We start from the raw sequence: 17,970 nt of genomic DNA, 5'->3' as shown, positions 1-17,970 counted from the left end.
AGGATTTTTGTTCCCCTTTTTTGCCCCGCTCTCTATCCCCTGTACTTTTTTGATATTTTGAGATGCCTTAGAGCACTATGGTTAAGAACACAGCCTTTGGAGCCAGACTGCTTCTGTTTGAATCTTGGCTTTGTCACTGACTTGGGAAAGTTACTTAAATCTCTCTTCCCCAATTTTTTTCATCTGGTAGGATTATGGGACAGTAATATTCTTTACCTCGTGGTTGCTATGAGGATTGTGAGTAAATACTTATAAAGCACTTTATAACCGTGCATTCAAAAGTGTTAGCTATTACTATCCTTAGGGACTTCTGGGAAGTGTGTCTTTCTTTCAAAATTGTGAAAATTTGAACCACTTCATCCAATACTTTCATTATTGGATTAACAGATGAGTTTGATATTTTATAGTTATTCTTTCTGTTATATTCCCCATTGACAGGAATCACTCTTAGATCTACATACAAAAGTAAGCACAAGTAACTGTGGGGAAAGTTCTGAACAGATAAGAAGGTTGTTAGAAACATATTTGATACTTGTGAAACATGGGAACGGATCAAAGATAACCAAACCTGTCGATGTTTGTAAGGTGAGTTCCCAGCTTCATTTGCTTAGAGTCTGTTCATTAAAAGCTATTGCTAAGTGTGCATTGTTTTTTCTTTTATTTTATAGGTATTATCTCAAACATTACAAATAGCCAGTCTTTCTACAACTTGCCGGGAGACGCTCTTGGCTGTAATTTCTGCTTTGATCCTGGGTGAAAATGTTTCCTTGCCGGAGACCCTTATCAAAGAAACCATACAAAAAGTAATTTACTTCAACAGATATTAATTGAGTAGTTAATAAGATATTTAGCATTGAGTAAGCCTCCCGGGGAATACAAATGAAATGTGGCAAAGGCTCTGCCTTCCGGGAACCTATAATCTCATCAAGGAGATGTGAATTGTACACAATAATGGAAAGAGGCAAAACCGAAGGTGATAAAGTAAATGGCAAATATTCAGCAAACATGTATAGCTTACCATGTGCTGGGTGTGGACTAGGTATTCCAGGGTAGGTATTATGGTACCTGTGGTTTTTGATTGTTAGGGAGGTGGGGCCCTGGAAGTGAGTTATTATAATGTGTTGAATTAATCTGTTGTTGTCATATTGAAACATAATGATTAATTCTGCACAGGGTTGAGGGACAAAGAATGCTTTCCAAAGGACTTATGTTTGGGATAGTCCTTGAAGGTTAAATAGCATCTGCCAGTCAGTGAAGGGGTTAAAAATGGCTGGAGAGGGAATAGCACAAGATGCATCAAAAATCCAGAAATGTTTGCCTACTGAGTATATGGACACATGAGGAGGTATGGTGTATACCAGCGAGACTCTGCTTGGCTTTGCAAAGTTAGGTTGGGTTTTATCCTGTAAGTAGTGAAAAGCCCTGGAGAAATGTTAAGCAGGGTAATGATTTGATAAGATTTGCATTTTAATGAGTTTAGAAGATGGTTTGTAGGGAGGTGGGATTGAAAGTAGACCAGTTAGGTTCCTCCTAGACTCATGCAGTGCCACAGTATATTGCATAGAAAAAGGGTATAAAATAGTACTGCTTGCCCTTTCGTAATCCTCTGTGGGAAAGAACTGAAGAGCTCTTAGGCAGAACCCAGCATAATCACTAGAAATCCAGGGCCCCTAACATTTGTAAGTAAATTCTTGCAGCCAAAGGGCAAGCATTTGTACAGAAAACTGGTTGAAGTGTGCCTGCCACTTCCTTATTCCAGCTGCTTTCCCAAGGAGAAGGGTTCAGTGCCATTGTCACACCTGGATGTGTCCTTCCGCACAGCAGCAGATTCAGCAGTCGAGTTCTTTTTTGCCTCTAGTAACTTGTACCGAGTGTCCCACCACTTCCTGCTTGCAAATGAGAGGACCTTGAAGGTTTAAGATGATTTTATTTTCAGGAATGGGGAAAGTACTCCCTGTGTACTTAATGTTCTTTACCTGTGGTCCACAGGTTTTTGAGAGCAGATTTGAAAGACGTTTAATTTTGGATTTTTCTGAAGTTATGTTTCTTATGAAGCAGTTTGAGCAGGTGAGCAACTAAAGTTTTGGATTTGTTTTGTTAATCTGTCATGATAAAATAATCAAACTTAAAAGTCCTATGATTCTTGTTTGAGAGGAATAGAATAAATATTTGATATTTTAGTCCATATATTTTAAAGCAATTATATTTCAGTTTTAGTTCACAAGTAAAACTTTATTCCATATGCTGGGGCATTTAAAGTGACATTAGATAATCGACTTGTTTTTTAGTAATCCTTGAGGAAGTTGTGGAACCATGTGGTAAAGTTGAAAAAAGACTATAAGGAAGTTTTATGTGAGTTTGAAACATAGAAAATAGTTTCTGGGGCGCCTGGGTGGCTCAGTGGGTTAAGCCGCTGCCTTCGGCTCAGGTCACGATCCCAGAGTCCTGGGATCGAGTCCCGCATCGGGCTCTCTACTCGGCAGGGAGCCTGCTTCCCCCTCTCTCTCTCTCTGCCTGCCTCTCTGTCTACTTGTAATCTCTGTCTGTCAAATAAACAAAAAAAAAAAAAAAAAAAATTTAAAATAAAAAAAAAAATAAATTAAAAAAAAAAAAAAAAAGAAAAAAGAAAATAGTTTCTGAAACATTTGGATGGCAGGATAATTGCTAATGCACTTCACTGTTAGTATGTAAATACCTGATGTGGTGAGGTAGACACCTTTCCTGTTAAATCCTGAGTCTATTTCATCCCTGTTCCCTCCATTCTGTCAAACATTTGCCACTCCTTGTAACTGATCTTCCACAGCATACCTCATGGAAGCCTGTCTCTGTCTCTGTTCACTGATTTCCCCTTTAGGCATTAATACATTCTCATTTGCTTCAAGAAAAACCTTCTTCATTCGTGTCCTTCCTTCCTGTCCAATGAGAGCCCTTTACCTTGCTCTGGTTTTCTTAGCAGCTGCATCTTTTCCTTCTCCCTTTTTCCCTTTGGTCTTTTTATGAACATCTTATTTTTTCAGAATACTCTATGTAGTTTTAAAAGTCAAGCAGGGCTAAAAGTTAGACACTTGATTTCCACTCACATGTTCCTCGCCAAGAACAACCACATCTCTTGTTTATTTTTCTGTTACTTTATGTTTTCTAATCATTCAGATACACTGCTTTTCCTTGATTCATTAGTTCTACTACTCTTCTGTAGACTTCCTCCTACGGTGGATATGTTCTGGTTCTTCTATACCTCTAATCTTCTCAACAGAGTTACATCACAAATTTTGGTTGGTTTCCTATTCACCGTATAATTAATCCTTCTAAGCAAGTATTTTATATTCACATTTCTTTTTTATATACCTTTTCATTTATCCTGAAATTATAGATTGCCTCATTCTTTAAAAACTGGAAATGATTTTTCTTGACTCGCTGGTTAGTGAGTCTATCTGCCATCAGCATTCTAAAATGCTTTTACCTGTCAGAAAATTTAGCAGCTCATTTTTTTTTTTTTTCTGTCCTTTCCTAGACACATTCCTCCTCGAGCAGTGTGAGTCTGATATGGGTTGCTTTCTCAGCCCACAGCAGAGATGTCATAATAGGACTTCCTTTGCTTTTTTTCCTATTTCCTGGGTCCCACAACTTTCCCTTATTTTAGTTTACTCTCTTATTTTGATGGTACATATTTTCCAGAGGTTCTAGAGAAAGGACAAATGGAAGTAAAGTTTTGAGATTTAGTACCTTAGAAAATGTCTTTATTCATATTGCTAGCAAGATAGCTATAGAATTATAGATTTTCTCATTTCCCTCAGGTTTTTAGGTATTGCTCCATAGTCTTCTAGTTTTCATAGTTTCTGTGGAGAAGAGGTCTGAGGCCTTTGTGATCCTGATCCTGTATTTATGATTGATTTTTCCCTCTGTGGAAGTCTTAGAATTGTCTCTTCCTTAAGTGTTATGAAATAGGTATGTGTTAATAAATGTGATTTCCTTTCTTATTTTTAGCTTTTTCTACCCAGCTTTCTCTTGTATATTGAAAATTGCTTCATGATTAATGAGGCTGCTGTCAAAGATGAAGCTCTAGCCATTTTGGCCAAGCTCATTCTCAACAAAGCAGCACCTCCCACTGCTGGCTCGATGGCAATTGAGAAGTATCCCCTCATCTTTTCACAACAGACGGTGGAGTAAGTTCTAAGTTTTTATTCCCTGTAATGTTGGTAGGATTACCCATTTTATAATACATAAGAACACTGTAAAAAATGAAGATCTCTGTATATTAGCTGAGAAGGTGTCCATGATATATTGTTCTGTGAAAAAAGGAAGTTGTAGAATAGTTGTTTAGTATGATACCATTTTGAAAAGTTAAAACAAAAAGTGTAAATAAGCAACGGAAAAGACATGGAAGGCTACATAAACAGGTTAACCTGGTTAAGGTCAGGAGGATGGTATATGAAAGAAAGAGGTGACTATTGATTTTTTTTAATCTTTTATTTTTAAAATAATTGTACATTCATTTGTATTTGAAAGAAATCCTACAGAGAGGTTCTAGGTACGCTTCAACCAGCTTCCCCTGGTGGTAACATTTTGCATAAGTTAACTGCGTATATCACATGATATATGATAAAATTGACATTTTTCAGATTTCATCAGTTTTACATGCACTCATCTCTAGCTGTGTGTGTATCTGGCTATATGGCGCTATGCAGTTTATCACATGTGTAAATTCATAAGCACCAACAAAGTCAAGATAACAGAGCTGTTCCATAACCACAAGGCTCTCTTATGCTACCTTTTAATAGCCACACTCACTCTGACACTCTGCCCTCCATTCTTTTCTCTTTTTTTTAAGATTTTTATTTATTTGTGTGTGTGTGTGAGAGAGAGAGAGAATGAGAGAGAGAACATGAGAAAAGGGAGTCACAGAGGGAGAAGCAGACTCCCTGCCGAGCGGGGAGCCCAATTCGGGACTCGATCCCAGGACTCCAGGATCATGATCTAAGCCGAAGGCAGTTGCTCAACCAACTGAGCCACCCAGGCGCCCCATCTGCCCTCCATTCTTAACCACCGGCAATTATTAATCCGCTCTCTGTTTTTATGATTGTATCATTTTAAGAATATTATATAGATGGAATCAGAGAGTACACTTTTTGAGATCAGCTTTCAGTCATGCAATTCCTTTGAGACCCATCCAAGTGGTTTGCATCAAGAGACCATCCCTTTGTTGAACATCTTTTCGTGTGCTTGTTGTGGAGTAGCAGCCCATGGCATGGATATAGTGTAGCCTATGTATTGATTCACTTGTTGAAAGACATTTAGGTCACTCTAGTTTTTGGCTAGTATGATGAATAAAGCTGTTAACGACCATTCATGTACGTAACTTTTTTTTTTTTTTTTAAGATTTTATCCATTTATTTGACAGAGAGAGAGAGAGATCACAAGTAAGCAGAGAGGCAGGCAGAGAGAGGGGGAAGCAGGCTCCCTGCTGAGCAGAGAGCCCGATGCGGGGCTCAGTCCCAGGACCCTGAGATCATGACCTGAGCCAAAGGCAGAGGCTTAACCCACTGAGCCACCCAGGCACCCCATGTATGTAATTTTTTGTTGCTCTGAGATAAATACCCAAGAGTGGAATTGTTGAATTATATCATAAGTATATCCCTCATTTCATGAGAAACTGCCAGGAGTTTTCTAGAGTAGTTGGGCCATTTAATAGTCCCACCAGCAGGGGTGCCTGGGTGGCTCAGTTGGTTAAGCGACTGCCTTCAGGCTCAGGTCATGATCCTGGAGTCCTGGGATCGAGTCCCAATGGGCTCCCTGCTCGTCAGGGAGTCTGCTTCTCCCGCAGACCTCTCTCCTCATGCTCTCTCTCTCTCTCAAATAAATAAATAAAATCTTAAAAAAAAGAAAAGTAGTCCCACCAGCAGTCTGAATGGTCAAGTTTCTCTGCATCCTCTCCAGCATTTGGTATGATCACTGATTTTTATTTTTTGTCAATCTAGTAGGATATAGTAAGATCTCATTGTGGTTTTAAATTGCATCTCCTTAGTGGCTAATGATGTTGACCATCTTTTTCTGTGTTTATTTGCTATGTGTATATCCTCTTTAGTGAAATACCTGTTTATTTCCTTGGCCCATTTTATAACTGGATTGTTTGTTCCTTTACTATTGAGTTTTGAGAACACATTATATATTCTAGACAAAGGGGTTTTTTGTCAGATAAATGGTCTGCAAATATATTCTTTTAGTTGATAGCTTGACTTTGTTCACTTAAGATTTTTCACTAGGCACTGTTTAAGATTTTGATGGGGTTCCATTGACCAACTTTTATGGATAATGCTTTCGATGTCAAGTCTAAGAACTCTTTGCCTAGCTGTAATTCCTAGATATTTTCTCCTACTTTTCTAAAAGTTTCATAGTTTTATGTTTTACATTTAAGTCCATGGTGCATTCTGAGCTAATTTTTATATAAAGTGTGAGGTTTAGGTCAAATTTCTTTTTTTGCCTATGGATACCCACTGTTCTGGCAACATTTGTTAAAAGGCTATTCTTCTTCATTGAATTGCTTCTGTACCTTTGTCAGATCAGTTGGACATATATATATGGTTCTATTTCTGGTTCTCTATTCTCTTTCATTGATCCATGTATCTATCCTCCTCTAATACCACTCTGTCTTATTACAGTAGCTCCAAAATAAGTCTTGAAACCTTGAAAAAAAAATTCCTCCCATTCTTCTGTTTCTTTTTGGATTATTTCAGCTATTGCTGGTCCTTTGCTATTCTATATAAATTTTAGAAGAATCTCGTCTATGTCTACAAAAAAACTCACTGGGATTCTGTTTGGAATTGCCTTAAATCTAGAGATCAGTTTGGAGAGAACTGACATTTCCTTAAGGATACACAAAAGTTTTAACTTTATATCAGGAGGATGGGAAGGGGAAAAAAGAAGTGACTGTTAACTTTTAGATTATATACCTTTGCATTGTTTGAGTTGTTAAGAGAGACATGGATTATTTTCTTAATTTCGTTAAAAATAATCACATATACACTATGGAGTATTATGCCTCCATCAGAAAAGACGAATACCCAACTTTTGTAGCAACATGGACGGGACTGGAAGAGATTATGCTGAGTGAAATAAGTCAAGCAGAGAGAGTCAATTATCATATGGTTTCACTTTTTTGTGGAGCATAACAAATAGCATGGAGGACATGGGGAGATAGAGAGGAGAAGGGAGTTGGGGGAAATTGGAAGGGGAGGTGAACCATGAGAGACTATGGACTCTGAAAAACAATCTGAGGGTTTTGAAGGGGTGGGGGGTGGGAGGTTGGGGTACCAGGTGGTGGGTATTAGAGAAGGCACGGATTGCATGGAGCACTGGGTGTGGTACAAAAACAATGAATACTGTTATGCTGAAAATGAATTAAAAAATTTAAAAAAATATATGATACCATGGGAAAAAAAAAAATAATCACATACCCTGAGCCACCCAGGTGTTAAGTGTCTACCTCCAGCTAAGGTCGTGATCTTAAGGTCCTGGGATTGAGCCCTGCCTTGGGCTCCCTGCTCAGTGGAGAGCCTGCTTCTCCCTCTACCTCTGCTTGCGCCTGCTTCTCCCTCTACCTCTGCTTGCTGCTCTGCCTACTTGTGCTCTCTATCTCTCTGTCAAATAAATAAGTGAAATCTTTAAAAAAAAAAAATTAAAATATACATACCATTCAGATATTGAAAACAGGGTTTGTATAAATAAGTAAGAGAATTCTGCTTATCATTTTTCCAGTAGTTGTGCATGTGATTTTAGAAATTATAGGTTAGGAAACCAGTTCCCTTGTCATTCCTGTGTGTTTATACTTAAGTTTTGTATTTCTTTGGGATTTGTTAGACTTGCTGCATTTGTGGTTTGCTTTGGGGCAGTAGGAATAGATGGACATTCTTTGAATTTTTGCTGAGTATTCAGTTTTGAAGCATCACAGCATCCCTTGAGATGCGTGTCATTGTCCCCATAGTCTCACAGCAGAGTTAGTTTTTGATTCTGGATCAGCATGAAATTCCGGAGGAACTCATCTTCTTCACATGTTGCTCTTCTGCAGACCTTAAAAGTAGCTTTTCTATCAAAACTTGGTAATAGAATCTGTTGGTTTTCCAGTTTACTGAGCTCTGATTCCTGAGGCAGGAATAATTACTTATGCCTGTAGAATTATTCCCTTGGAACTTTCCTCTTGATTGCAACACCAAACCAACTCCCGACAGGCATATTCCTTGCCTGTAGCCAAATTTTATTCCGAAATGGGAATGAAGCTGCTTTGTTGCCTTGTGTGAGGCCATCTCAGTCATCTCAAATCCTCCTTGAAATATGCCCTGATAAGAGTAAACAAGTAAATGGAGGTATATTGGCTTAAGGCGGGTGCCACAGTTTCTGTGCTTTTTCTCTGAGAATATGTACCTCTGCACTCCCACAGAGATAGGATATATGTGAATCATCACCTTTGTCTGAACATTCTTAGTAATATTCCATCCATCTAGCTCACAGATTGTTGTGAGACTAGAAAGAAATAATAGATGTAAAAAGATTCTTTAGAAGATGGATTTATTCTATCAATAGACACACGCTAATTGTATCAGGCACTACTCTAGGCTTTGGGATATAATAATGAATGAGAAGAAGTTTCCTTCTTTTTGGGGAGATGACATTCTTAGACTAGAGGGATGTGAGACAGATAACAAATAAACAAGATAATTTAATGATAAAAAGAAAAATAAAACTAGGGTGTTGAAAGAGAATGAATGGAGAGGCAGCATGATTCCTCTCTAGGGAAGGGACCTTTGGATTGATTGTAATGATGGGAAGGATCCAGCCCAGCAAAGGTCTAGGTGAAAGGCTTTCCAGGCAGAGGGAGGACTTAGTGTAAAGGCTTTGGGTTAGGAATAAGCCCAGTATGTTTGAGGAACAAAAGAAAGTCTGTGTGTGTACAGAGCATCAAGTAAGGAGGAGGGTAGAATGAGAGGACATGAGAGGCAGGCCAGGATCAAATCACATGGGGCCTTGTAAGGTAAATAGGGAGTGTGGATTTTATTGGAGGAGCTCATCAGCAGGTGTGATGAAGCAGCCAAGCTATGACTCACCTTTTTTTTTTTTTTTTAAAGCATCTCGATGTTTTCTTGTAAGATTTTTACAGATTGTTGAGTCTTTACTACTAGAGAGACTTTATATCAAGGACTTTCAAAAATTGTCAGTGAAACTGACTAAACTGTCTCTTATAATTTCCAAACATTGACTATCTTGATAAGTATGAAACAAAAAAAAGAATAGAACTTTTTAGTTGATTTTCATAATAGGGACACAGGAATAAAAACCTGATCTTCCACTTCTGTTATGTAACAAGCTAACCAACTGGACATGGAGGATAAATTATTAAAACAAATAATTTTACTTACGGTTTCTGTGACTTTTCTTTCAGTTAGATTTCTGTCTTTCAAATTGAACTGAGATGTAGTTCATTGGCAAAAGGGAAAAGAGGCAAACAAGAAAAGTGCCAAAGTAACAGGTACCTAAAGCCAAATGTCATGTCAGAAAATGTCCTTGAATAAACTTTATGAGATTAAAGAAGCAGAGATGATTCTAAATTGTAATCACTTTAGTGGCATTTGTCAAATTTACCACTATGTGCAACATCATTTTACCTTTGTCAAGTAGTAAAATTTCTGTCATAAAGGAAAGTGGGGTGGCGCCTGGGTGGCTCATGGGTTAAGCCTCTGCCTTCAGCTCAGGTCATGATCTCAGGGTCCTGGGATTGAGCCCCGCTTCAGGCTCTCTGCTCAGCAGGGAGCCTGCTTCCCCCTCTTTTCTCTGCCTGCCTCTCTGCCTACTTGTGATATCTGTCTGTCTGTCTCTCTCTCTCTCTGTCAAATAAATAAATAAAATCTTTAAAAAAGGCGGGGGAGAATAGAGGAAGTCCATTCATTACAATAAGTTACCTCTGCAGTTTTTAAAAACATGTCCATCCGCACATCAGACAGAGAAAAAGGAATCTGAGAATTAGAAAATTCAGAAATAATAGAAAAAACTAGGAGAGACTTGCTTTAAGTTTGAAGCAAATTAAAATAGGAAATAGAAAAAAGTAGAACCAAAGGCACCGAAAAAGCTTCTTACCAAAAATCAGTAAATGACTCGCAGTTGTTTGGTTATTTATATTCAACCACTACCACCAGTTCCCTCCTCCCCACAAATCTTCCACGTGTGGAAAGGAATCAGTTTTATTTTAAATTTCAGAGGGCAAGAGCAATTATATTCTCTTCTGTTTTAAACATTTGTTTTTTTTTTCACAGACCTGTACCCCTGGGGCTAATAACACATTATATGCTTATAAAAAAATTAAAAAATAAATAGACATTTGTTTTTCTTCTCTTCCTTCAGATCCTATTTAAGGCAGAAGAAGACCAGATCCAAGGGAGGAAAAGAACAGATCCCAGTATTGGACCACCTCTTATCTATAATTCAATTACCCCCAAATAAAGATGCTACTTACCTTTCACATTCTTGGGCAGCCCTTGTTGTGTTACCTCATATTAGGTGAGAAAATAAACTGTGGTTAATTGTGAAAGAGTTACTTAGCATGCTGATTTAAACATTTATTAGCCCTTCCTTGCTATTCCCTGAAAAAGCATTGACTGCCAGTTTGAACTTTTCCCTTTGTCTCCCGACTTCTTGGACAGACCTCTTGAGAAAGAGAAGGTGATACCACTGGTCACGTGCTTCATAGAGTCACTCTTCATGAATGTTGACAAGGGAAGCGTTGGAAAAGGTCAGTTACAATCCCCGTTTGTTTTCTTCTCTTTCTTTTCTGGCACAGCCAACGTGACTGTCAACACATGGAGTACTAGACAATAGAGCTAACATTGTGCTCTGATGCAAGGAAAAAGAGGAGAAGGTGACAGTTGCACTTGTGCCTCATAATGTGGTGAGCACAAGCTGAATCTGAGGACTCAGTGTCAGAGGTTGCCATGGTATCTAAGACCCCTCTTTTCCAAGCCCTCGCTTGTGTCCTGTTCTCTGTCTCCCGTTCACACTCTCTATACACCTTATACCCCAGGCACTTCCATGTGCTTTACCCTGCTGTACTCAGAACACCCTTTCCTGCTCTATACTTGAATATCTCCTCTCACTAACCTGAGAACAGCAATTTGAAAGTAGGTATTTTGTTTCATTCTAGTACAGTATTTCTTTTCTAACATTATGTATAGTAGTTGTTCATTCATTTAGATATTACTATGCTAGGTTCTCTGTTAGATACGAAGCAGACACATTAGAAAATAAAGTAGACTCACCGCAGTTCAAGTGCTCAGTAGTCACATGTGGCTGGTGACTGCGGAATTGGACTGCAGCTGCGTATTGGCACAAGTATAGAACATTTCTCTCATTGCAGAAAGTTGTAAAGGACAGTCCTTTTCTAGTATCCAGAGCAGGGTTTGCCAAAATTTTTACGTAAAGGACCAAATAGTAAATATTTTAGGTTTTCATAGTCAGTCGTGGCATATTCTTTACTGTTGGCTTGTTGTTTCAAACAACGTCTGGCTTGTGGACCAATCTTTGCCAGCCTCTGGTCTAAGATTAAATGTATGTCTAATTAAAAAAAAAATTAGTGAGGCACCTGGGTGGCTCAGTGGGTTAAGCCTCTGCCTTCGGTTCAGGTCATGATCTCAGGGTCCGGGGATCGAGCCCCGCATCGGCCTCTCTGCTCAGCAGGAGCCTGGTTCTCCCCCTCTCTCTGCCTGCCGCTCTGCTTACTTGTGATTTCTCTCTCTGTCAAATAATTAAATAAAATCTTTAAAAATAAATAAATAAATAAATATAAAAAATAAATAGCTTATTAGCTTTTGAAAAGTACAAGCGCGTCTCCTTTAAAGTTCTAATTTGGATAATGCCAGTGAGTCGGACCATCGGACTTCCTCTTTATCCTCATTAATGAAACATATACTTTATTCTCTGTTTTTTAATACATTTTTCCCTTAAGAAAGCTAAAATACAAGACTTGAGAACCTTATCTTTTCAGTTCCCTCCTGTTATATTCTGACATTTGACAGATGATAAGGAGGCACAAATTCATTTTAATTTAAGAACTTCTACAAATAGCAAGTATTAGACAAATGAGATGTCTGGTAGTTTTTGTGTCAAAGGAATAAGTTATATAGTTTCTTCTTTTTTCTGCCCTTAGGAAACTTATTTGTTCTTTGTCAAGCTGTAAATACTCTGCTAAGTTTGGAAGAATCATCTGAACTTCTTCATTTGGTTCCTGTGGAACGTGTGAAGAATTTAGTATTGTAAGTAAAAATACCTCCCATTTAATCATGAATAAAATATAAAAGCTTCTGTTTTTGTGAAATCTTGGGCATAATGAAAGTCCTTGTTTTGATCTACTTTATACCTAAGTTGTATTCATATTAGAAATTTATTATTGCTTTGAATCCTTAACGTAAGTTTATGTTTTACACAGTCTTTAAATGCATATTTATCTTTGTGGAGAGGTATTTTACCATGTGTGTAAACTACTGTAGTAGACTTGTGTCCAACCCTAACATTGCACTATGTTGACCTTCTAGAACTTCCTGAGTCATTCCAACATAATATTTCTACTACACTCCTTCTGTCTTAGCTTGACATATTCACCATTTCAGAACACTTTCCTGTGGTACTTTTACTGCCTACCAGCACAGCCCAGCTTTTTGTTTTTGTAAGTTGATGTCAGCCAGCTCCCGACTTTGGTGTAGCACTGGGCTGTTACCAGGAAGCCGTTTTCTACTCAGCTTAGCACCCTTTCTAAAGGTCATACCTTTTCAAAACCTGGTAAAGCAGTTGACTTCTTTTTCTAGAATCTAATCCATTTTATTTTATTTTATTTTATTTTAGATTTTATTTATACATTTGAGATAGATACAGAAAGAGAGCATGAGCAGGGCAAGAGGCAGAGGGAGAAGAAGAAGTAGACTTCCTGCTAAGCCGTGAACCCAACATGGGATTCAATCCCAGGAACCAGAGATCATGACCCAAGTCGAAGGCAGACGCTTAACCATCTGAGCCACCCAGTTGCCCCTAGAGTCTTAATCCATTTTAGCTCCATGCTTTTTAAAACAGATTTATTCATTTCCTTCATTCAGTAAATATTCATTTGCTTTTTTCACATACCAAGCCCTTTTCTAGGCACTGGGAGACACGGTCAGTGGCTGAAACACACAAAATACCCTGTCTTCATGGAGCTACCATTCTAGCAAGAAGAAACGCTAAACAAAATAAGTAAAATACATAGCACGTTAGACAGTGGTAAGAACATTAAAGCAGAGTCAGGATAGGAGAGTCTGGAGGTTGGGGACAACAACAGTTTCAAATAGGGAAGGACTCATCAAGAAGGAGACATTTGAGCAGAAGTAGCAAGGGAGTCAAGCATGAGGGGATCTGGGATCCGGGGCTCTCTGTGTTCCTGAACCGGGAAGACAAGAGTGTCACTGCTGTCGGGGGTGCTCCACAAGGAGCCATTGTGGAACTTTTCTCTTGATCTCAGTGCCAAGCCCACTTCCAACAGGCATATTCCTTGCAAGTAGCCAAATCTGTAGGTTCTAAGCAATGGGAATGGAGCTGCTTTGTTGGCTTGCATGAGGCCATCTCATCCATCCCAAATCCTCCTTGAAATATGTCCTGACAAGAATAAATAAATAGATGGAGGTATATTAGCTTAAGGCAGGTGCCACAGTTTTTGTGCTCTTTCTCTGAGAAAACATCCCTCTGCAGCTCCCACAGAGATAGGATACATGTGAATGCTTGCACCTGTCATCCTCGACCGCATTACTCACTTTGCAAGACCTCAGATTCTTTATCTTTAAAATGACACTAAGTGTCCTCATTAAACTTTTACCTGGTCCCTTTTATAGTTTCTTCACCAGTCGTAATTTTCTGTAGTTTTATTATAGTCCAAATAATCGACTATATGGTGCAGGTTGGATCTAATAAATATCTTGTTGCAGAACATTTCCTTTGGAGCCATCTGTGTTGCTGTTAGCTGATCTCTATTATCAGAGATTATCCTTATGTGGCTGCAAAGGGCCACTTTCTGAGGAAGCTTTAATGGAATTATTTCCCAAGTTACAAGCAAACATTTCAAGTGGTATATCCAAGGTAATGGTGTTTTGTGATGTGTCCTCAGTCTCTCATCTTTTGATTCTGTATGTGTTGCCAGTGGTTGTCAGAATCCTTAATCAGAAAATACTGCTGTGGGATGATTTCTTTTTAATGCAGTGATTCCTAAACACTGACCTTACAAATTGATTGCAACAGGTTTAATTGGGGAACTTAATGGAAATACAAATTCTGCGTCCTCACAGGCTAGAATTCTGACTCAGTAGGGCTGAAACTGAAAAATCTGCATCATTTTTTAAAGCCCCCATGTGATTCTGCTGTGTGATCAGGTATACAGAAATACCTAAATATGTTAACATACAGATAAAAATCACTAGTTACATCAAAATTGTAAACTTAATCAGATTCTTTGTACTTATTGATAGAGATGCTTAAAGTGTCATAGTTGAAAGAAAAACATTGTTCCATGAGCAACTTTATCTTCTAGTCTCTTCTGGTCATTAAATTGTTCCATATACTATTTGAATAAAGTGTTGGTTGGTTTCTAATATGAAGTAAGGGATAGAGTAATATGTATCTATTGACAGTGGAATATTTCCCTTATTCTATAACACTTAGATCTCACTGGCTGTAAATCAGTTTCTTATGTGTAAACTTTAGAATTTGAAACATGCCTTTTACTTTCTCCAGATTCGGCTTTTGACAATAAGGATCCTAAACCATTTTGAAGTTCGACTTCCAGAACCGTTAGAGGTATTTTAACTGTTAATTTGGATAGCTTTTTTAAAATGCAGTTCTTTTTTATTTCCAAAATGACACTTTTGCAGAAAACTCAAACACTATTGTATAAATATCTATCTTAAAAACTGAAAATTTTGTTGTAATTCTTACTCCTGCCCACACTGAAAATTCCCAGGTAATTGGTGAATATTCTTTCAGATTTTTGTATCCACATGTATATTTTAAATAAATGGCATCATGGAGGTTTTGTCATATAGCACGTCGAGGTTTACTTCCTTTCTTTTGAAGTTTGAACAGTATATCATAGTTTAAAATATCTTGCATAACCAGCTCTCTGTTGATGGAGATGCTTAGGTGGGACATTTGTAGGTTTTCAGCTTTTCCAGTAGAAGGGGAGTGAACATCCTTTTGTTGATAATAGGGAAATAATCCCATAAAGCAAATTACTACTTTTAAAAGTAGAATTGTAGAGTGGAAGTATATGTACACATTTTTATTTCAACAAATATGGCCAATCGATTTTAATCACTTTGAGAATAAGTTTCCTAGTTTTTAGTGGTCGTTTCTATGCTAAACGTTAATCTTAAATTAACTACGAAAATGGAAATGCTATGAGGAAAAATTAATCATTTAGCAAAAAAAGTGTTGCTTATTTAATTTAAAAACATTAACATAGCCTAGTTTCCCTTTTTTAGAACTTTGGCCACATTTCATGGTCTTTCTGCGAAATCAAAGTACTGATCTACCTCCTTGGTTTTCTCCATTCACTTAGGATGATGGGCTCTCAGAGCGTCAGTCTGCCTTTGCTATATTACGCCAGGCAGAACTTGTCCCAGCAACTGTGAGCGATTACAGAGAGAAGCTTCTTCATTTGAGAAAACTAAGACATGATGTGGTGCAGGCCGCAATCCCTGATGGGCCATTACAGGAGGTATAAAACAGTGTCCATGTTTTTTTAAACTTAATTTATACTTTATGGTCTGTTTTGCTGGCTTTTTAAAAATAATTTTTTAAGGATTTTGTTTATTTGTTTGAAAGAGAGAGAGATCACAAGTAGGCAGAGAAGTAGGCAGAGAGAGGTGGGGAGCAGGCTCCCTGCTGAGCAGAGAGCCCGATGGCGGGGCTCGATCCTAGGACCTGAGATCATGACCTGAGCCAAAGGCAGACACTTAACCGCTGAGCCACCCAGGTGCCCCTTGCTGGCTTTTGAAAAGAGAAGGCTATCAAGTAATTAAAAAATTTTTTTAAACTAGATAAATCTCCAGTTTTCTTAGATGGTTTGAATTATATGGCTCTGCAGGCTTTTTCAAAGTGGAATTAATTTACTGTCCTCTGTTCTCCTGAATAGGTGCAAAATATGTGAAGATAGGTAGGAAGTGGCAACAGGAATTTAAAGTTTAAAACTTGATATTCTTCTCCAGATTTGTTCACCACCTCAGGATGTCAGGCCTCTACCTTTGGAATTGGGGATTTTTCATCCATGACCCTTGGAGATAGGTCACAGTTCCCTTTAGGAGGAAGGCCAAGTGGAAGCATTCCCCTTAGATCAGAGCGGTTCCGCTGTTAACCTGTTTTATGTATTACTATCCTGTGTTGTTTCATTTTAGAAAAGGGCTCTCCTGCTAAAATAGTAATGAACATCTCACCCCCAAATATTATTAGAACTACCATTCTATATGATGCCTCCCTAGCACATGGAGATGTAAGTAATAATGACGGTTGTGCTCAAGGCAACTGAGAAAACTTCCGACCCTCTGAACTGCCTTTAATGCCTAGTATTGAAAACTCAGCCATCTGCTTGCAAAGCCCCAGCTGCCATTCACAGTGTACTGTCTTGGGTTTTTGGTATGTTTACTGCTCAGGTTTTGTCTTATAAGGTGACAGTAAGAGCAGTGTTTGGTAGGTAGGAATTTAATTGTGAGTCAAGTCTGTTGATTCAAATGCTATGTCCTTTGTGAAAATATTGAGTGAGTTTGAATTTGCTTTAGTGATTCTTCTCTGTTAAATAGTGAGTGACATGGGGCGCCTGGGTGGCTCAGTGGGTTAAGCCTCTGCCTTCGGCTTAGGGTCCTGGGATCAGTCGGGATCTCTGCTCAGCGGAGAGCCTGCTTCCCCCAACCTCTGACTGCCTCTTTTCCTACTTGTGATCTCTGTCTGTGTGTCAAATAAATAAATAAAGTCTTAAAAAAAAAAAAAATAGCAAGCGATGTTTTGGGGAGGGTTGGAAAATTATACACTGAATTTTGGATTGGTACCTACAACTTGTTCCTTAAAGCACATGCTTCTTTCCAACCTCCGGTTGTCTGAATTGGGATATTTGTATTTTGGGGTGTTCTATTGTAGTTTATTACCCATTTACTGAACTTGCCGCCTATCATTGCAGGTGCCACTTCGTTATTTAATAGGGATGTTGTATGTTAATTTCAGTGCCCTCTGGGATCCTGTCATTGAACTCATAAGGTAAGCATGGGTTAACAGATGAAGCCGTTATATTTTTAACTATGGCAGAGTGATCAGGCCACTATTATACTTCTTCTAGGTGTGATTTAAATGAATGGGTGTGTATAGTATCTGTGGCTCCAATCTTTCTGGGGCAAAGTAAAGAAAAAGGAAATATCAGTTATTCTCTCTATTCTCTCCAAGTTTCTTAACAGTTCAAATGTTCTGTGAATGTTTCTTTGTGAAGTGAAATAACTTTGGAGGACTTTCTCTTTTTACTTTATATGATACATCTATATTGTTGAATTTTTTTTACAGTGACAAGATACTATAGAATAATTACAAAATTTTATTTTATATATATTGAGTCAGTGAGCCACGCTTCAGTTCAAAAATAAGGACATTTTAAAACCCTAGTTGTCTAAAACCATAAGTGACTCTTAATCTCACAAAACAAACTGAGGGTTGCTGGGGGGAGGGGGGTTGGGAGAAGGGGGTGGGATTATGGACATTGGGGAAGGTATGTGCTTTGGTGAGTGCTGTGAAGTGTGTAAACCTGGTGATTCACAGACCTGTACCCCTGGGGATAAAAATATATGTTTATAAAAAATAAATAATTAAAAAACAAAACAAACCAAAAAAAAACCCTAGTTGTCTAGTGTCCAAAATTCCCTCAGCTCTAAAAAGGACATT

General features: G+C 38.2%; 1 protein-coding gene across 1 annotated transcript in view; it reads left to right on the top strand.

Moving 5' to 3' along the window:
* UTP20 (UTP20 small subunit processome component) overlaps positions 1-17,970 on the top strand; it is a 100,150-nt gene that overhangs the window by 10,708 nt on the left and 71,472 nt on the right. The window contains exons 9-19 of the mRNA XM_032346617.1: positions 439-585; positions 669-803; positions 1,990-2,067; positions 3,985-4,163; positions 10,387-10,542; positions 10,686-10,774; positions 12,185-12,290; positions 13,986-14,136; positions 14,788-14,850; positions 15,611-15,769; positions 17,222-17,298. Of these exons, the coding sequence (XP_032202508.1) occupies positions 439-585; positions 669-803; positions 1,990-2,067; positions 3,985-4,163; positions 10,387-10,542; positions 10,686-10,774; positions 12,185-12,290; positions 13,986-14,136; positions 14,788-14,850; positions 15,611-15,769; positions 17,222-17,298 (1,340 nt within the window). The remainder of the gene's footprint in view (positions 1-438; positions 586-668; positions 804-1,989; positions 2,068-3,984; positions 4,164-10,386; positions 10,543-10,685; positions 10,775-12,184; positions 12,291-13,985; positions 14,137-14,787; positions 14,851-15,610; positions 15,770-17,221; positions 17,299-17,970) is intronic.

This window comes from Mustela erminea, chromosome 6 (genome assembly GCF_009829155.1).
Source record: "Mustela erminea isolate mMusErm1 chromosome 6, mMusErm1.Pri, whole genome shotgun sequence".
Lineage (NCBI taxonomy): Eukaryota > Metazoa > Chordata > Mammalia > Carnivora > Mustelidae > Mustela > Mustela erminea.
The sequence above is the reverse complement of the archived record's forward strand: the minus strand, read 5'-3'. Positions and strand labels throughout refer to the sequence as shown.